Source organism: Cynara cardunculus, assembly GCF_001531365.2.
Source record: "Cynara cardunculus var. scolymus isolate 2C chromosome LG 5, CcrdV1, whole genome shotgun sequence".
NCBI classification, from domain to species: Eukaryota; Viridiplantae; Streptophyta; class Magnoliopsida; order Asterales; family Asteraceae; genus Cynara; species Cynara cardunculus.
Window position 1 is genome coordinate 2129035 of NC_037532.1, and position 20379 is coordinate 2149413.

Consider the following 20379-nt stretch of genomic DNA (forward strand, 5'->3'; position numbering starts at 1 on the left):
ATTTTGTACTATATCATAATAATCTTTTAATTATTCTAATCACTTAATTATTTTATACCAAACCATTCAGTAATTGACCAACAACGGCTAGATATAGTTTATTTTAGTGATTTGACTGTTGATTATCTCCATCATTTTTTAGATGATATTAATGCATAGAATTTGGTGTTCAATTTGTTAGTATTAAGGTTTGAATGATGGTCAACTTTTTAAAACAAGATCTGTTTTGGAATTTTGATTTTGTAGATTCTGACGTAAAGAAGGATTAGATGCTATTCCATCGTTACAATGCAATCTCATTCTCATCTCCTTTTTGAAACCGTTCAATTACGCGGGTTTTGTTCCGATCGTCAATATACACACGCTTTCCACGAACCCTAGATCAAATTCTTCACCTGATCTTTCCAAATTTTCTATCTGATGGCTATGGCAGGTTTGTATAGGAGGGTTCTTCCATCTCCTCCTGCTATCGATTTCTCTTCTTCCGAAGGAAAGGTTGGTTTATAGTTTTCTGTTCAATCTGTTTTACCCCTTTTAGTTGTTCTTTCGATCGTCCGAATTTGATATGTGGGTTTCGATTTGATTCTAAAATGGTTCAATGTTGATCAAATTGGTGGATTTTATGATGATAATGGCATGAATTTGTTTACAGTACTTCTTGATAGCCAAAAACTGAGCTACATTCTTAACTTAGAGACATCAAATGGATTAGTTTTCGACTTCAAAATTGGGATAATTTTAGTATTCCCATTGCTGATTGCTTCTAACTTCATAACAAGTGGTATCAGTGAACACAATAGATGTTAACTTGGAGAAGATAGCAATTGTGATGGATGGCCCTTTTTAATCTCATAAAGTAGTTGTGTTATAATATTTATGTGTGCATTGGTTGTGAATTTGCAGCAATTGTTCATAGAAGCTATTCAAGGTGGAACCATGGAAGGGTTTTTTAAGTTGATCTCTAATTTTCAGACACAATCAGAACCTGCATACTGTGGATTGGCTACTTTAGCCATGATCTTGAATGCACTTTCTATTGATCCCGGGAGAAAATGGAAAGGTAACTTGTACCCTTGATCATAATGCAATTTAGTAGTTAATAATATAGGGTCAACTTCAAGGGCAAACCGCAAAAAAATGAAAAAATGAGGAACACCCCGGTAACCATTCATCTATGCACACATGTGCATACAAGTATATTATAAACAATTTTTTCGGTATGCACATGTGCATAACATGCAGACGTGCACAAAAGACCGCTCCAATTACTTGTATGCACATGCGCATAACATGCAGATGTGCACAAAAGACAACTTCAATTACTTGTATGCACATGTGCATACCGTCTAGATGAATGGTTACTCGGGTTTTTATTTTTTGGGGGTTTTCCCCTGAGCCTCCCTCTAATAATATATATATATATATGTGTGTGTGTGTGTCTGTGTGTGTGTCTGTGTGTGTGTCTGTGTGTATGTATAATATTGTTTTTCATCATAGCATCAACATTCTGGTCCGAAATCTTCTTTAGCAAACCGTTTCCAAAATCTTGGCATTTGCAGATCCAATTGCTGTTTGAGTATGGGTATTAGGCCATGTTTGATGACCATAGGCTAGCTTATTTTTTGAGCTTATTAAAAAAGCACTGTTTGGTTATGTATAAGCTAGGTTCCTAAAGTAGCGTTTCAATAAGGTCTGGGGGGATTGTTTCCACTTTTTTCCAATTATGTCTCTCGTATTTTTCCAATTAATTTTTCAACAGGTCCTTTTAGGTCATTTTACATTGTCATTTAACTTATCAACTATCTTTTACCGGCTAACAACTAGTTTATCAGCTAGTTTCCCATAATAGCCTTGGTATGCGACTGTTTAAAAAGGGATTATGCTGTCCATAGAGGTTGTTCTTTGCACTTCACTTCAGTCTTTAACATACGGGTTTTACAGTTCTATGATGTGTCAGTTGTCAATCTCATGATACCAAACCAAATTAGCCGGTATATCCCACACAGAGGCGGGGTCCTGCCCCAGGTGAGATGTACATAGACCTGACCTCTACCCTAAAGAGTAAAGAGGCTGTTTTTGTGACAACCCCCTGGCTCATGACAACTTTTTTTCATTTGCTGTTATTTACAGGTCCATGGAGGTGGTTCGATGAATCGATGCTAGACTGCTGTGAGCCTTTGGAAAAGATTAAAGCCGAAGGCATTTCCTTTGGGAAGGTTGTGTGCTTGGCTCACTGTGCTGGAGCAAAAGTCGAAGCTTTTCGCACAAATCAAAGCAATCTTGATGATTTCCGAAGGCATGTGATCGCATGCTCCACTTCTGATGATTGTCATGTGATCTCATCATATAACAGAGGGACTTTTAAACAGGCTAGTTTTAAGCTCTAACGTTTCTTTATTTTTACTCCAATTGTGTTATATATCATTTTTATATTATAGAGTCTGTTGTTCGAACGCCAAAAAGTGTCCTATCAACTTATTGTAACACCTTTACATAGAATGCACAATTGTTTGGTTCTATAAATTCTAGTCCTAATAAGCAGTCTATTTAGGACAGTTGGAGCTTGTTTGTTAGCAGTTTAATGAACTTAATGGGACTCACAGCTTATTCGGTCAGCTATGCATGACCGTTTGGTCGTGGCTTAATGATATAGATTGTAGAAAGTGGCTTATTTAGTAAGCTACTAGGGGGAGCTTTATGCAGAAAACCAAGTTTTTTCCAACCTGCCCCTCTTATTAAGAAACTAGCTCATTCCATACATGAAAGAATCTTCCCAAACAAAAACCTTCCCAATCTTATACAAAGATTTATACAGACATATTGATCCACACATACAACTTATCGATACAGGACTTAATGGAAAACCAACCAAACAGCCCCTTACACTTATTTGGTGTCCTATAAAGCCAATTTTGTTGTTGTAATGTCTCATGAAAGTGTTTTTCTTAATTTTATTTATAGTGCAGACAGGTAGTGGACATTTTTCACCTATCGGTGGCTATCATGCCAAAAGGGACATGGTGTTAATTTTGGATGTTGCGCGCTTTAAGTATCCTCCTCATTGGGTTCCACTTACACTCCTGTGGGAAGCCATGGATACCTTTGATCAAGCAAGTGGATTTCGTAGAGGGTAAATTTGACGCAAAATTTTCTTTCTCACAGTGAATTATGTGTTGCAACGTGTGTAGACACTAGATAGGGTGTTCCTTAACCAAACCAAACGAACCTAGTATATCCCACCTTAGAGGAGGGTAAGATGTACACAGACCTGACCTCGATCTCAAAATTTGAGCATCATTTTCCGTGAAGACCCACGGTTTGTGAAAAGTGTAACAAAGTGGTTTTTTCTTGCGTTTCTACTGATATTTTATTAGCTTTCTCTTGGTTTGTGCTCGTGATTAATTTTTTATCCATTGCAGATTCATGCTAATATCCAGGCTTCACCGGTCACCGGCTCTACTTTATACCCTGGTATGCACATGTCATTAATATCTCAAGCAGCGATTTACCTGTTTTACTATCTGATTACATGGTATTTTTGCTAGAATTTTACACAACTCCAAAGAATACTCCGGGATCGTATATATGCATTTATCACTGGTAAGATTAGAATTAGTTAGCAGTGGCGGACCTATGAAGGCTTGAGTGGGCTCCCATGCACCTGCTCAACTGATTTTCACAAGTAGATTTTTATGGGGTGTGTGAAAGGTGCACCCACTTAACTTCTAGGGGTGCTCAGGGATATTAGAAAATCCAAGGAACATCGATCAAAAAACCAAAAAAGTCCCTCGAAATCAACCAAAAAAACAAAAAAGTCTATTGAAATCAACTAAAAAAGTAGAAAAATCCAAAGAAATCAACCAAAAAACTTTTAAAAAATCCCTCGAAACAATGAATTCGGTTGAAAACACATCGGGCGACTTTGCGGGCCTTTTGTCCACCTTAAGCATGGACCCGTTCAGCAAAACTTTTGGGTCCACGATGTTAACCCTTGAGGTAGAGGAAAGGTCTGCATACATTTTTTAGGGTTATTTAGCTAAATGACCTCCCGACAAGTGTCTTTTAAAACCATGACCTTCTTATAGGTTTCTAGGCATTTTTGTGTATGGAAGTGGCATTCTTTAGTTAAGCAGTTGCATTCTTAAACCTGTCAGAAAGGTTATGGATTAAAAAGAAAACCCGTTAGGTCATGACTTACATTTTACCCTCCCTAGACCCTATAATTTTACGTTATTGAGATCCATATTCACAATGCATGAAATGGGAGCTCAGTGTTATTTTGGTGAATTTTGTTGCAGAGTTGTAAGCATGAGAGCTGGATCAAGATTGCAAAGTATTTGGTTGAAGATGTTCCAACATTGTTAAGTTGTAAGGATGTAAAAGATGTGAAGGATGTTCTCTCGATCGTTTTCAATTCTCTCCCATCAAAGTTTCTTGAATTTATCAAGTGGGTAGCGGAAGTTAGGCAACGAGAAGATGGTGGTCAAAGTCTAAGTTCCGAAGAGAAAGAAAGGCTTGCCGTCAAGGTATCTTGTATAATCTTGAACTAACAAAACACCACCACCATGATACTCACTTCACAAGTGATTTAGATAAACTGTGGTTTGTTTTCTATGTTGAAACAAACGGTCAAAGTGACGCTAAACAGTCTGTAACGGCAAAAATGACATTTTATCCTTTGATTTGGATAAATTGTTTTTCTTTTCAAACGAACAGTCTGAATCGCAAAAATGACGAAATGTTACCCCTTAGTTTAGATAAATTGTTTGTTTTTTGTGCTGAATAAACGGTCTAAATGGAGAATTGACCATTTTACCCCTAAATTTAGACAAATTGTTGTTTTTTCAATAAACAGTTTTAATGGCAAAAATGACCATTCTACCCTTTAGTTTAGATGAATTGTTGTTTTATTTCAATAACCGTCTGAAAGGCAAAAATGACCAAAATTTACCCCAGTTTAGATAAATTGTTTTTTTATGTGCTAAATAAATAGTCTAAATGGCAAAAATGACTATTTTACCCCTTGGTTTAGATATATTGTTTGTTTTTTGTGCTAAATAAATAGCGAAATGGCAAAAATGACTATTTTACACCTAAGTTTAGATATATTGGTTGTTTTTTTGTGCTAAATAAATAGTCTAAATGGCAAAAATAACTATTTTACCCCAAATTGTTTTTTTCTTTCCCAATAAAACAGTCTGATTGATAATCAACCGTCTGAATGGCAAAATTGATGATTTTACCTCTCAATCTTGACTCAGTGCTGATATAATATTATGTGTTGCTATGTGTAGGAAGAGATCTTGAAACAAGTACAAGAGATTCGTCTATATAAGCACGTGACGGATTTCCTGTTTACTGGGAACTCGGGCTCATGCAAAGAATCTTGTTTAACCAATATCGCAGATAGCATATGTTGCCAGGGTGCAGGATTCTTGGAAGGAAACAACGGATCCGCCAAAGGATTTTGCTGCCGAGAAACATGTGTGAATTGCATAAAGGCCAATGGAGACACATCCGTTACAGTCGTCTCAGGGATGGTGACCAATGGCACCGGCATTCAACAAGTGGACGTGCTTGTCCCTTCTTCATCTTCAAAAACCTCGGGGGCGTCCAACAGCTATGGACTAAGTGGTTGCATTGGGATGCACCCGGCAAGCAATGACGTTCTCACGGTGCTTTTATTAGCATTGCCGCCACAAACTTGGTTCGGGATCAAAGACGAGAAGCTTTTGCAGGAAATGAGTAGCCTTGTTTCTATAGACAACCTTCCTACTTTGCTTCAAGAAGAGGTGCGATCCACTTATGCTTTGTACATTATTAGTTTTGATTAGCATACAAGAATTATCTTGTCATAAGGTCTTCACAGAAACAATCTTTTTACCCTTTGGGGTAAAGAAAAGATCTGTGTACATCCTACCTTCCAGACCCTACCCCGGGGTTTATTTGGTTTGGTTACATGAAGTAATCCTGTTTGGGGATCTTCATGGAAAGAGTCTTTTTACCTTTTAAGGTAAAGGAAACGTTTGCGTACATCCTACCTCCCAGGCCCTACCTCTTAATGAGATTTTCTGGGTTTATTTGGTTTGGTTACATGAAGTAATTCTGGTTTGAGGATCTTCATGGAAACAGTCTTTTTACCCTGTAGAGTAAAGGAAAGATCTGCTTACACCCTTACCTCTAAATGAGATTTACTGGGTTTATTTGGTTTGGTTACGTGAAATAATCCCATCTAGGGATCTTCATGCAAATAGTCCCCTTTTGGGTAAAGGAAACATATGCATACATTTTATCTCTGCTTGAGATCTATTGGGTTTATTTGGTTTGGTTACATGAATAATCCCATTTGGGTATAAGTCTCTTTACCCCTTGGGGTAGAAGAAGGCGTGTGTACATCCTCCCCTCCCCTTCAAGGGCCCCAAGACCCTACTTTCGAGTGGGATTTACTCGATCAATTTACCTTGGTCATTACTATCAAGGAGAAAGAANCCCCCCCGGCGTGGGGACCGTATGTCTTTATGAGATTTACTGAGTTTGTTTGGTTTGTTTTACATGAATGGTCGCATGAAATTTGAAATTTGCAAGAAATTTCATTGTCACTTGATGCCTTGCTATTATCGTGCATTTTCTGGTATGAATACGCATCAAATATTGCAGATTATGCACTTGCGTGGTCAACTCTACATTCTCAAGCGATGCAAGGATGATGAGGCAGAGGAAGATTTTGGCGCGCCACTTTTCTAGCGTAGTTTTTGATAGAGGTACTCTTGATGCCGATTTTTCGTGTATACTACTCAATTGTGTACAGAATATTGTTATCGAGACCGGCTAGAGGTGCCTATTAAGAATGTAACATTTTCTTGTAGGTTATGTAACAATTCAAAAACTTTTATATAGAAAAACCATCATCTTTGTGTTTTAGGCTAAATATCAAGAAACTATTTCGTACAACTTACTCTTCTTAGACCCTACTCAACGTGGGATTCACGGTGCTCGTTTGGTTTGCTTTTGTTAGAATATTTGGAACCCTTTTGAACTTCCCTCAGAAGTGCCTGTAGAGGTGGGGTTACTACATATATATATATATATATATATATATATATATATATATATATATATATATATAGGTTTTGATGGTTTGTGTCTGGTTGATGTGAAACTCCAACACGTCTCTAAAATGGAGCCTAGATGGTGCCTAAGAACGGAGGAGAAGAGCATATCGAGTCCCTAGGTGGTTCTAGACCTGGACTCTAATACCAATACCATAATAGAATATGTGGAACCCTTTTGAATCTCTCTAAGAATCTTTATAGAGAGAGAAAGAGAGAGAACAAAGGTTGCTACATTGTATATAGGCGAAGAATCGTGCGATAACGAGAGTTAAGGTGACAAGCATAAAAAGAGAACTGGATCCTTGATTACCTTTAATTTCAAACCCGCTTATGAATCGTGTTTGATCTGATGCATCTCATCCTAATGTGCATCTAAGGGTAAAGATCTCATCTTACGTTTCTCAACTTAACTCTCCTTCTCATCGGAACCAAACCCTATTTTTTATATATATGTATATATATTAGTTTTAATGATCTAAGTCTAGCCGATGTGAAACTCTACAAGCTTTTGGCATGATGAGATGCAAGAGAAGTCAAAAAGGTCAAATCTTTGTGTTGTGATGACTTCTTTAACATGTATACAACATAATTACTATATTCTTTGTAGTTACAAGAATCTCTTCCTGATCAATTCTTTATACCTCAATACAATCTTCAAAAATCTATGGGTTTTTTTCAACGATCTTGACGATAAATACCATCATCAATATTCAAGGTATTTAGGTACGTATCTAACGCTATGTATCTAACGCTACGTATCTAACGCTACGTATCGATCCATTTTTGTGAAAAACATCCCTAAAGTTATTGGTAAATTGTGTATGTATTATTTGTTTGATAAGATAACTGATTATTGACAACTGGATACGTATTGTTTGTTTGGTAAGATAATACTGATAAATTTTATACATCAATCTGATAGAAACACTTATCGACAAGCTTTGAAATTAAATATAATATTTTTTATGTAATTACTTGATAATATAAATATAACATTTCAAAGCACACTAAATTATAATTCTAATTTATTTACTATTTAAATTTCAAAAATAACTTTATATGTTGATAAAATAAAATATACCGACATTATTTACTAATTATTAATTAACAAAACGTTAAGTTTTTAAAAAAAAATTATATTTTGGGGGGAAATAAAGCGAAGCTTTACAATGGTGGAAGCTTTGTAAACTTATGAACTTACAATTGCATATTAAGGTCGTTTTTTTAATTAAAAAAACATATTAATTTGCTGTTAATTATTTATTTTATTATGTAGTTTTAAAAATTAAACAATCGAATTCCTAGTATTTGATAAAGGTAATCTTATTTATTAAGCGTTTAGTTTTAATAATAATAATAATAATAATTAAGCAAGATTATTTTAATAATTATATTTTTTTTACTAAATAATATATATATATATATATATATATATATATATAAAGTTTAATCATTTGACAGTTTTGACTCTACAAGTCTAGATTCTTAATTTTATGTCAATATAGGTATAAACTTAACTTTTGATACAAAACTCGTGAGGTGCAAGTTGGTTAAGCATATGATACAAATATGTTATGCATAATCCTACCCAAAGTTCATTTAACCCAATTTGTACAAGTTAACGGATTTAACACTTATTTAAAGAAAATCAAAAATCATTAAGTTACGATGATTGAGTAAATAAAAAAATAATTAAGTAATGATTAAATAATAGACAGGTGTTCAAATACAATCAACTTTGACGATTTGATAAAATTTAACAGATATAATAACGTAGATTATTGTTACATTATATATATATATATATATATATATATATATATATATATAAGATGTTTCAAATGCAACTTATCACATTTGTATAATTAATGCAATCCAATCAATTGAGATATTTATTAAAATGATGAGAGTTCATTTATTATGATTTGAATATTTATGGAAAATAACTATGACTTATTAATTATGACCAATACTTTATGTTTTTAAACAATTCAAAATGAGAAAACTTATTGAGTTTTTTTAGACTTTTCCCTACTTGTAATCAAAAGTTGGAAACCTTTTTGATTGAGCTGAATTATTAAATTAGTTTTCTAAAACTTATTCTACAACATGAAACAGTACTTTAAAATAAAAGTTCTCATGATTATCATAATATATAGAGTTATTAAATGATTAAACCCCATAATTAATATATATTAATTACTTTTTATCTGTCCAATAAAATACCTCTGATTAAACAGATTTTTTAAACTTTTGTTAACCATAAGGACCAAAACTGAAAAATTATGCAAACCATAGGGACCTTTTTGCTATAAAAATTGTGTAGAGATACAATCCCAAAAAAACAACAAAACACAGACCAAAACTGCAATTTATTTATAATTATTATATCATTATCCTGTGAAAACATAGTATTACAAACACTTATCCGGTAAGCGTTTAACGGCAAAATTTAATAATATCACTTACGTAACGGGTAAAATTTTTTAGTCCACCAAAACGCATCGTATGCAACTATTTACTCGGTAAACGCTAAACGTGGTAAAAGTCGTCTTTATCACTTACCGGGTAAGACTCTCAGTCCCTGTCTTCGCTCTTACCGGGTAAGATTTTTGGTACTTGACATATTTATTCGTTAAGGTAATGTAACTTGATAAGCACTTACTTGAGTAAGAGTTTGGTAAACGGCCAATTTGCTATATAATTCAATAAATAATAATCATATAACGTAACTCATTTGTGTAAGGATTTTTATTTACGTAAACAATTCTTTTTCTGTTTTAATTTGAACGGGCTAAAATAGGAATTCAGTTTTAAAAGTGGTATTATAATCGGCTCGTTCTCTCAGAAGCCCAAAATTTTATTCCTGATTGAACCGGGAATGAAAATTTTATTCTCATTTTCATTCTCTGTCATTTTTATTTTCATTTTTATTTTTGTTCCTCGACATGAACCAGATAGTTAGTTGTAGAGATTGATTATTTCAGTCTAACTTATGAGATATAAATAAAAATTTATTTTTAAATTTTAATAATAATATAATGAAATTAATGGGGCATGGAAACATATTTTATTGTTGTGTAATTAAGGGGGTGTTTGGGATTGCTTATATGAAATAACTTATGTTTTTATGTAAAAGTGCTTATTAATTTATGTGGTATCAAACCAGAGTTTTATAAAAAGTGTTTGAATTAGCTTATAGCGGTACCAAAACGTAATAAGATGATAAGTTGTTTTTTAGTGTTTGACAAGTTTTGCTTATATATGTAAAACGATAAAAAAGAACAGTCTTCTATATTATTGACTTATGGAAGTGTTTAGGATTGTTTATTAACTTATTTGATTTTTTAACATGTAAAATCATTTATAATATTGTCTTTGACAAAAATTTATATCAATAAGATTAATAATTAACAAACATTAATAAAACAGGATTAAAATGGTAAACTGGTAATAAACAGTTTTTCATAAGTCAGGAAAGATTAACTTATCAAAAACTGCTTATTACCGGTTTGACACCGATATAAATAGTTTTATTTTTTCTCATTCAAACATTAGCATTTAGCTTATCATCGATGTCAAATAAAATAAATAAATAAAAAAACCTAAAATAAGTCATCCCAAACTCCCCTGTATATAAAGATATTCAAAGGATCCTCCTCGTAACAAACTCTATTCACTATTCTGCACGCAAACCAACAAGAAGCAACAATGGCGGAAGAAGGAAGAAGAAGTAGTGACAGCAAGTACACTCATGGCTTCTCGTCTTCTCAGATCCAATCATTAGCGGCCATTTCTGAAGCTTTTATCCCTCCCATTCCTGTACCTTCTAACCCTACCCCTAGCCCTAACCACAATCAATCTGCTGTTAATTTCTTCTACTCTGCTTCTGGATCTCAGCATCCTGTTCCTCAAGAGGTTTTGAATTTTTGCTCCTCCTTAATCTTTCTAATTCAGTTTTTTATCAATTTGTCGACGATTTCTACTGGTTTCTTCTTCATCGAAACTAAGAAATCGTAAATAACAACCATAACAGTGAATGAATTTTGACAAATTATGAACAGAAATCGTACTTAAAATTACTCGTTCTTCCAATTTTTACGAAATATAATCTCTTATGTTTCTATACGATTATGATTTATGATTATGAATGATCCAACATTTAATTAACTTAAATTACTAATTAAGTGTCTGACTTATACGATTTTTAAGAAATATCTTATAGTAATCATATGAATGACAATTGTTTTCGTGAAAATTGATCAAAATAGTCGATGTTATTAACCACAAGGGTGGTGTCTGATTGGTTTGAGCTTGACTCCAAAGGTTAAGACCACCAGGAAGTGTCAGGTTCAAATCCAAAGAGGAATAAAAATCCACGTGGTCACAAGTTCAAATATGAAGACTCCAGACTATCTGCAAAGCAGGTAGTCATCTTAAAATTAGTCGGCTCGCATAATAGAAAAACACACTCTTATTGGAGGGTTATATATCTAAAGCTTATCCAACTGCATTGGATGATGGATATCTAGGATGGAAAACATGTTATTCAAGAAACAGAAATTGGGATTATATGATATCAATATGTTTTTTTAAGACCTTAAGATTATCTTTTTATATTTGAAATTTCACAGTAAACTATTGTAAAATAATTTTTATATTATTTTTGTTGTGAAATTTCAACTGTTATTATGTGGTCTCACGAACTGGTTTTAAGTGAACCCAATCTTATATATATATATATATATATATATCAAAAATCAAATGAGAACCATAAAAAGTTTACAAATTTATGAGAATTGGATATAAAAATATTTTTTACATAATTTTTTTTATCAAAAACTATGATTTAAGATATTGTTTCATATATACTATATGAAACATCTTAAATTCTTGCATTTGATGGGAAAAAATCATTTAAAAAAATGTATTTTATGCCGGTTCTCATAAATCTATATTTTTTGTGGTTCTTATTTGATTTTTGCAATATATATAGGTCTGTTTCTGACATTTTTTAGGCTTTGGGCAAGATGTGAAAAAGGACTCTCAATAAGTACGATATTTTCTCATGATATTGTTTTTATCATCAGAAATAACATTGAATTCATATAAAACTGTTTTTCCGAGTATTTCTAGACGCAAAATCAATCAATAATCATTTCTAAATTAATATTATCTACTAGAACATTTTTATGTAACATCATCAATTTGTTCATTCATCAAAAACATCCTATGAGATAGTTTTGGTACATATAATGACATCATTTGGGGTCACAATGTTAATTCTTCTGATTTTCGAGTAACACTATGTAAATCAATGTAAGTAGTTCGGTTTTTCATGTTTCCTCGTGTTAATGTTTTTAACACCATTTTGAATTTTTATACCATATTCTCGAATTTGAAAAAGAAAAGAAAAAAAATGGGAAAGGAAAAGAAAAATAAAAGAAAGTAAAAAAAATAAAGTTTTTTTATTCGTGTTTTTTATAGAGAAAGGAGAGGAATAGAAAAATAATGAAATAAAAATAAATTTTAATATAATTTTTTTTTCCTTTTCTTTTTCCTTACAAAATCTCATAGAACAAAATATTTTCCTTCTCCCATTACTTTCTTTTCTTCGTAAAAGAAGACTTAAAAATATATCGTTAGGGTTAAAACAAAAATTTTCTGAAATCATCAATGTTATAAATAAAAAAAAACTCATTTTAGTTATAGTTTGAGATCTTATTATTCTTTTAGCGATAGAAGAGTACATAAGATTTTTGCACTCAATATTATATATTAAAGAACAAATATGAAGAAAAAAAAATTATAGTTTTATTATTCTAAATATAGATAGAAATTATACTGTCTCATATAGTTGGTAATTTTTTTAAAAGATGGTGGTTTTGTTAACTAATTAACAAGAAATTCTACTATATTCTAACACAAAAATAGAATTCATGCGAGGATGAAATAATCAAAAGAGTCGATCAGAGATGAATTATGGAGAATATATCAAAGTTTTCGAGGCAAGTAGTTTTAGACGTCAGCATTAGATAAAAGAACTTCAATGTATTTAATTAATACATGTTTGTGCCTTTATTAATTAATTAAAAGTTTAATAGTTATTATTATTATTTTGAGAATACATGGAACTTCCTAGATTAGTCTTTAAAATAGTCATTGTTGAGAGAAGAGGATTTAAAACATATACAGAGGTTAAATAATCCAAAAGGGGCAAGACAAGTGAGTAGACTAAACGAGTACATATTGCCCTCGCGTATCTCTTGGGTCTTTGATAACATGTAAGAATGTATAGAACCCCACAAATTGACCTCCAAAAGATCCCTTAAGGTTAGAAGGGGGTTTACAACATAGCACACATATATAAGAATATATAGAACCCACACTCCAAAAGATCCTTTGATAGAAGGGGGTTACAAAACACACATATGTATAGGGGGGGTGTATATATATATATAGAGAGAGAGAGAGAGAGAGAGAGAGAGAGAGAGAAGGTACCTATTTAATAGGATGGTTGAATTACATGTGATTTACACTAACATCACGTACAAAATCACATGTGATTCACGCAACTTTACCCCATGACCTGAAGATGTGGCCGAAGTCGCCCGCGCACCTTTTTTTGGTCGTTAATGTAAAATATGTAATTTTGCACGTGATTTGGCCATTTTCATGATCTATTAAATAGTTAATATTCTCGTATGATCATCCTCTCTCTCTCTCTCTCTCTCTCTCTATATATATATATATATACATACATAGAGAGAGAGAGAGAGGGAGGGGGATGAAATGGTCAAGTCTAGCTAACGTGGGAGTATAACAATTATTACTTACCTGAATTTTGAATTAAGAAAGTGTGTTTGGGTTAGGTTGCAGAGAAAATGGTGAAGAGATATCCATCCGATGGAATGTTCTTGGTGAAATTGGTTCTAATGCTACTTTCAACCAAATTGGGGACCCTTTTGCTTTGCGGATTTCTTTCTTTTGACACCAAATGGCCATTTCTTCACAGCTTCTCAGATTTGCATTTGGAAAAAAGAGAAAAAGTTCTTCAAAAATGGTCATGTACGCAATCAAGTTTCATTCCTCTCAGACTCGTCTTTTGGGCGCTTAAGCCTATGTGCTTATCCGTTTTCTTCTCTTTGGTAAGTTCTTCACCTTCAAATCTCAACTAAGGGACCCAAAAGCTCTTTTCTACTCTCTTTCATATATCCAACTAAATTCACCTTTTTGCAAACCAAATTCTTATTTTAACCATAATTTATGTAAATGCGTAAAACGAATTTTTTTATGAAAAAAAATCTTTACATAAATGGGGATACGCAAATGTTGACGCTTAATTCCTCATGCAAATTTTTCTTTTTTCCTTTTTATCTGAAAATAAGCTTTACACAAATACACAAGACATTTGCGTAAATTCCGGTTAAAATAAGAGTTCCCTTAAAAAATGGTTAATAACATCTTTAACAGATTCTCCAAAAAAGTTACCTTCATCTACAACAGATTTTCTATCTTAGATTACACTACACTATTAATTATATAATTAAAATATCCAAAATAACTCATAAAATATTATTTCTTCTTTCTAAACATTTAAATTCAAATAATCTCGTTAGTAAAATGAATTTTTCCTTCGTTAGCAATTATTTTTTGAGAAATCTCCAAATTTGAATAATTTCATCCTCTTTTATATTTTTGAAAAAGATTTTTGAGGAATATATTAAAATAAAATATAATTAGAATAATTATTGAGTTCTAATAAAATATTTAATTATTATCTTTATAAAAAAATATAATTAAACCTAAATTAAGTTATTGCGTTACGTTAAATTAAATTATAAAAAATTTGAATTAAAAAAAACAAACAAACAAAAACTTTTAATCAGATAATTTGATACTAATATTGATATATTTTTTTACAAATTTTATATGATATTTTCAAATTTATATTTTATTCAAAAATAAAAACATTATCGCTTTCTCAAAACCACATAAATTTGTATTATATCGACATGAATAAAAAATAAAACGAAACATTAAAATAAAAATATATTTCAATGCATTAGACAAATACCCTCCTAGTTATGTACTAATTACTAACTATTTCTTGTTAGAGGGATGAAAATTCAGAAAACCCCTTTTGGGACGCCATCGGGTACCAAACCGAACCCCCCAAATCAGCCACGACCCGAAAAGAGAGACCACTTGAGAAGGGCATTGTGGAAACTGGGAAAGAAAGTGATTCAACCTTCATGGAATTGGTCAAATCAAAAGGTCTAGAAGTTGCAGAAGATGCCATTAATGGAGTTTACAGCATCAAATGTGACGTCGTAATCGTCGGCTCCGGTTGCGGCGGCGGTGTTGCCGCCGCAGTTCTTGCTAACTCCGGCCAAAAAGTGGTGGTGCTCGAGAAAGGTCACTATTATGTCCCTGAAGATTACTCACTTCTTGAAGGGCCACCCATGAATGAACTATGTGAAAACGGTGGCGTACTTTCGACCGTCGATGGGAAGTTTACGATTTTAGCAGGGTCAACTCTTGGTGGCGGCTCCGCCATGAACTGGGCGGCCGCTATCAAGACGCCGGAGGATGTTCTTGAGGATTGGGCGGTGGATAAAAACATCCCTATGTTTGGGACCTCTGATTACCGATCGGCAATGGAAGTTGTCTGCAAGAGAATTGGTGTGATCGAGAACTGTACCGAGGAAGGATTTCAGAACAAAATTCTCCGGCAAGGCTGTCGGAATCTTGGGTTGACGGCTGAGGCGATTCCTAGAAACTCGTCGGAGGATCATTATTGTGGTTCTTGTTCTTGCGGTTGTAAAACGAGAGACAAGAAAGGCGTTGATTCCACCTGGCTTGTCGATGCTGTCGGAGACCGTGCTGTGATATTCACCGGTTGCAAAGCAGAGCGGTTCGTATTCGAAGACGGAAACCCCCGGAAAAGATGTCGAGCTGTGATCGCCACCGCTGAAAGCAGCACCATTACCAGAAAACTCCGGTTCGAGGCACGAGTGACGGTTTCTGCCGGCGGTTCCCTCTTGACGCCGCCGTTGATGGTTTCGAGCGGGCTCACAAACCTCCACATTGGCCGGAACCTCCACCTTCATCCCGTTCTACTAGCCTGGGGACTCTTCCCGGAGTCGTCGGTACTGGGGGCAGAAGACGGGAAAAGGTATGACGGAGAAATCCTTACGTCTCTGCATAAAGTTACGTCCACCGGAGAAACATCAAACGAAACCCGGGCAATCATACAAGTTGCCGCTATGGGCCCCGCGTCATTCGCATCGTTGTTTCCCTGGATCTCCGGCACCGACATCAAGGACAAAATGGTAAAATACTCGAGAATCGTGAAGCTTTTCGCACAGGTGAAAGATCAAGGCTCCGGTGAAGTTACGGAAGAAGGAAAGATCAGTTACAGAATAAACGAGTCCGACAAAGAGAATCTGAGAGTCGGTTTACGGCAAGCGTTGAGGATACTCGTTTCCGCCGGAGCCGAAGAAGTTGGAACTTTCCGGAACGACGGCCAACGAATTAAAAGCCAAGGCATCAAAACCGCCGATTTGGAGGAGTTTCTCGACACCATCGGGCCGGTTGGCGGCCCAAGATCGAAAGGCGAAAACTGGATGATATATTCCTCTGCCCAACAGATGGGGAGTTGTAAAATGGGATGCAATGAAAACGAAGGTTCGGTGGATATAAAYGGCGAAAGCTGGGAAGCCGAAGGCTTATTTGTTTGTGACGGCAGTTTACTACCAACTGCCATCGGCATAAACCCGATGATCACGATACAAGCAACCGCGTATTGCATATCGAAGAAAATCGCTCAGGCAATGGATGACGGAAAGTTTTCCGATTGATCTGTTTACGAGCGACCAACAGAGGAGGAATAATCGAGCTATTGCTGCTGCTCGGTTTCATTTGTATTAAATCATATCTACGATCACTATCAGGACTCGATACATAAATAAAACAAATGATGAAATGAATACATGTTTGCATCTTTCATCCATGAAGGTTTTTTCGCTTTGTAGTAAAAATGTGCGATCATCAAAAATCCTCCAACCACAACACAACTAACAACCAACAACTGTCTTACGTGATTCCCGGTAAAGGATTCGGTTTCCTCTCAAAAACACGAGTTCTGGGCATTCCCGAACCTTGAGCGCGTACGCAAGGTCGGTTTCGATGTTCATATCAAGCTTGACCGTCTGCATTCACAAACCAACAACATTAAACTCTCCACATTTCTATTTTAATTTGTGTTTGTCTACTTTCCACCTCTACCCTTTTAGTTAACGAGACGGAGAAATTATCACTCTATCTATCGTTAAGGGTAAATTTGTCATTTACGCATATGCATACCCGAGGCAGAAGCCGATCTTTGGCATTCCAGTACACCTTTGCGGCTTTCTCTAACTCCTTCAACGCTCTCCAATTTTCGCTTGCCCAGTAAAACCCATGAAAAGCAGTAAACCGGTATTCATAAAGTGAAAACGCACATAAATTGTCACGGTAAGCGCTTACCGGGTAAATTATTGTATGCTATGTCGTTTTGGTGGACTAAAATCTTACCCGGTAAGTACATACTAGTGCTAGATTTTACCGGTTAGCATTTACCGGGTAAGTGTTTGATATACAGCCCTTAAACCGCCTTTGGTGTCTGGTTTGATCACTTGATTCCAAACCGCCCATTTTGGAAAATTTCCTAAACTACCCTTGCGGTTTGATTTCTGGTTTTGGGGGTGGGGGGTGTTAAACCACCCAAACCGAACCACAAACACCCCTAGCTTACAACATGCATCAATCCAGAATTCCATATATTCAATATCATGCTTCGATTATGGTAAACAAAGTTCTTTTTGTAACTGTGAGTATATGGGTCAGCTTGCATGTTGTATGCTGGAAAATCCTCCATGGCCAAACTCAAACTAGCGACCTATGGGGAAGAGCCCTAAGGCCTAGCCTTTATTTGTCAGAGCTGGCCTGCAACCGCAAAGTTAGTATTTTTTTTTTTTAATATGGGTTTTGTTTCGAAACATTGTATAGAGAAGCTATAAGTCAAAGGCAGATCTTTTTTTTTTTCCAAGTGGCGGCATCATTTGGGGAAATTGACTAAAATAACCAATCTTCCGAACCAAATTCACTTTTTAGCTACTTTTGGAACCGAATTCCCATTTTAGCAAGATTTTAAGCAAATGTTGTACAACCTATTTTGAAATTAAAAAGAAAAAGGAAAAAAATCGTTACGCAAATACACAAATTTGCGTAAGGATTTTTTTAATCTGAAAATCGAGTTTATATATATATATATATATATATATGGGAAAACCGCAAAAAAATTCAAAATTGAGAAATACTCTGGTAACCATTCATCTGTACGGTATACACATGTGCATACAAGTAATTTGTCCGGTATATACATGTGCATAGAAACCAGTAAACAACTTCAATTGCTTGTACGCCCATGTGTACATCATACAAATGACATTAGCCGGTTATGAATCGTGTTTGATACGGTGCATTTCATCCTAATGTGCATCCAATGGTGCAGATCTCATCTTACACTTCTCAGCTTAACTCTCATTCTTACTGGAACCTAACTATATATATATATATATATATATATATATATATATATATGCTTTAATGATCTTAGTCTAGCCGATGTGAAACTCTACAAACTTTTGGCATGATGAGATGTAAGAGAAGTCAAAAAGGTCAAATAATTGTGTTGTGAATATACAATATAATTAGTATATTCTGTGTTGTTAAAAAAATCTCTTCCTAATCAATTCTTTATACCTCATACAATCTTCAAAAATCTATGGGTTTTTTCAATGATCTTGACGATAACCACCATCATCAATATTCAAGGTATTTAGGTACGTATCTAACGCTACGTATCGATCCATTTTTGTGCAAAACATCCCTAAAGTTGTTGGTAAATTGTGTACGTATTGTTTGTTTGACAAGATAATACTGCTTATTGACAAATTGAATACGTATTGTTTGTTTGGTAAGATAATACTACTGATAAATTTTATACATCAATCTGATAGAAACAGTTATCGACAAGCTTTGAAATTAAATATAATATTTTTCAAAGCAAATTAAATTTTAATTCTAATTCTAATTTGTTTACTATTTAAATTTCAAAAACAACTTTATATATCGGTAAAATAAAATTTACCGACATTATTTACTAATTATTAATTAACAAAACGTTAAGTTTTTTAAAAAAGATTATATTTTGTACAATGGTGGGAGTTTTGTAAAATTATGAACTTACAATTGCATATTAAGATTGTTTTTTATTAATAATAAACATATTAATTTACTGTTAATTATTTATTTTATTATGTAGTTTCTAAAATTAAATAATTGAATTCGTAGTATTTGATAAAAGTAATCTTATTTATTAAGCGTTTAGTTTTAATAATAATAATAATAATAATTAGATGTGTACTCGTATAATGTAGCGGGATACATCTTGATTTTGATGTTTCGTTTTATATTTTGGGTCTATCAATGTTATAATGTGATTTTATGAGGTTTTAAGAAAAAGAAAATGTTTTTATTTTTTAATGAAATATAAATTTGAAGATATTATAAAATTTTGATAAAAATAAACGATATTAGTATCAAATTAACTGTTTAAAAGTTTTTCTTTTGTGTAATTTCTTTGATTCAATTTTTTATTATGATTTAATTGAATTTTAAAAACGAAATAATTTATTTTTGGTTTAATAAAATAATTTATTTAAAATAATAGTTAAGTATTTTGTTAGAACTCAATAATTATCCTAATTATATTTTAAATATTTTATAATTAAAATGAGATGATTATCTTTTAAGATTATGTTTATCTGCAGTTAGTTACACGAATTCAAACATGAAGCTTTACTAAGTTGTACTTACGCATACTTTGTTTGTAATCTTGAATTTTAAGTAATATGTATCAATAAACAGTACTTCATGCATAAAAAATGGTTTTTAAAAGTTTTTGTCAAATACTTTATAATATAATATAGATAATAATATTTTTTTACTAATAAAAAAATAATAGTAATAATCTAACACTTATTTAAAGAAAATCAAAAATCATTAAGTTGTGATGATTGAGTAAGGGAGTGCTAATGGCACCCCTATCAATACATTGGAACTTGAACCTTATTAAAAAAGATAAAAAATCAATAAAATAAAATAATATAATATATTTTATTATTATTATTTTATATATATATATATATATATATATATA

At 33.3% G+C, this 20379-nt stretch overlaps 2 protein-coding genes across 2 annotated transcripts; both read left to right on the forward strand.

The window, feature by feature from the left end:
* The first annotated feature begins 321 nt into the window (after nucleotides 1-321).
* LOC112513093 (glutathione gamma-glutamylcysteinyltransferase 1-like) lies at nucleotides 322-6901 on the forward strand. Its single transcript, XM_025119219.1, has 8 exons — nucleotides 322-495; nucleotides 904-1060; nucleotides 2131-2369; nucleotides 2967-3130; nucleotides 3420-3471; nucleotides 4299-4526; nucleotides 5295-5792; nucleotides 6658-6901. Exons 1-8 carry the CDS (start codon nucleotides 421-423, stop codon nucleotides 6742-6744), a joined length of 1500 nt encoding a protein of 499 aa, XP_024974987.1. The 5' UTR covers nucleotides 322-420; the 3' UTR covers nucleotides 6745-6901.
* Nucleotides 6902-10823: 3922 nt separating this feature from the next.
* On the forward strand, nucleotides 10824-17031 carry LOC112512199 (long-chain-alcohol oxidase FAO2-like). Its single transcript, XM_025118064.1, has 3 exons — nucleotides 10824-11030; nucleotides 13985-14260; nucleotides 15230-17031. The coding sequence occupies exons 1-3, from the start codon at nucleotides 10824-10826 to the stop codon at nucleotides 16973-16975; spliced, it is 2229 nt and encodes a 742-aa protein (XP_024973832.1). The 3' UTR covers nucleotides 16976-17031.
* The last annotated feature ends 3348 nt before the right edge of the window (nucleotides 17032-20379 follow it).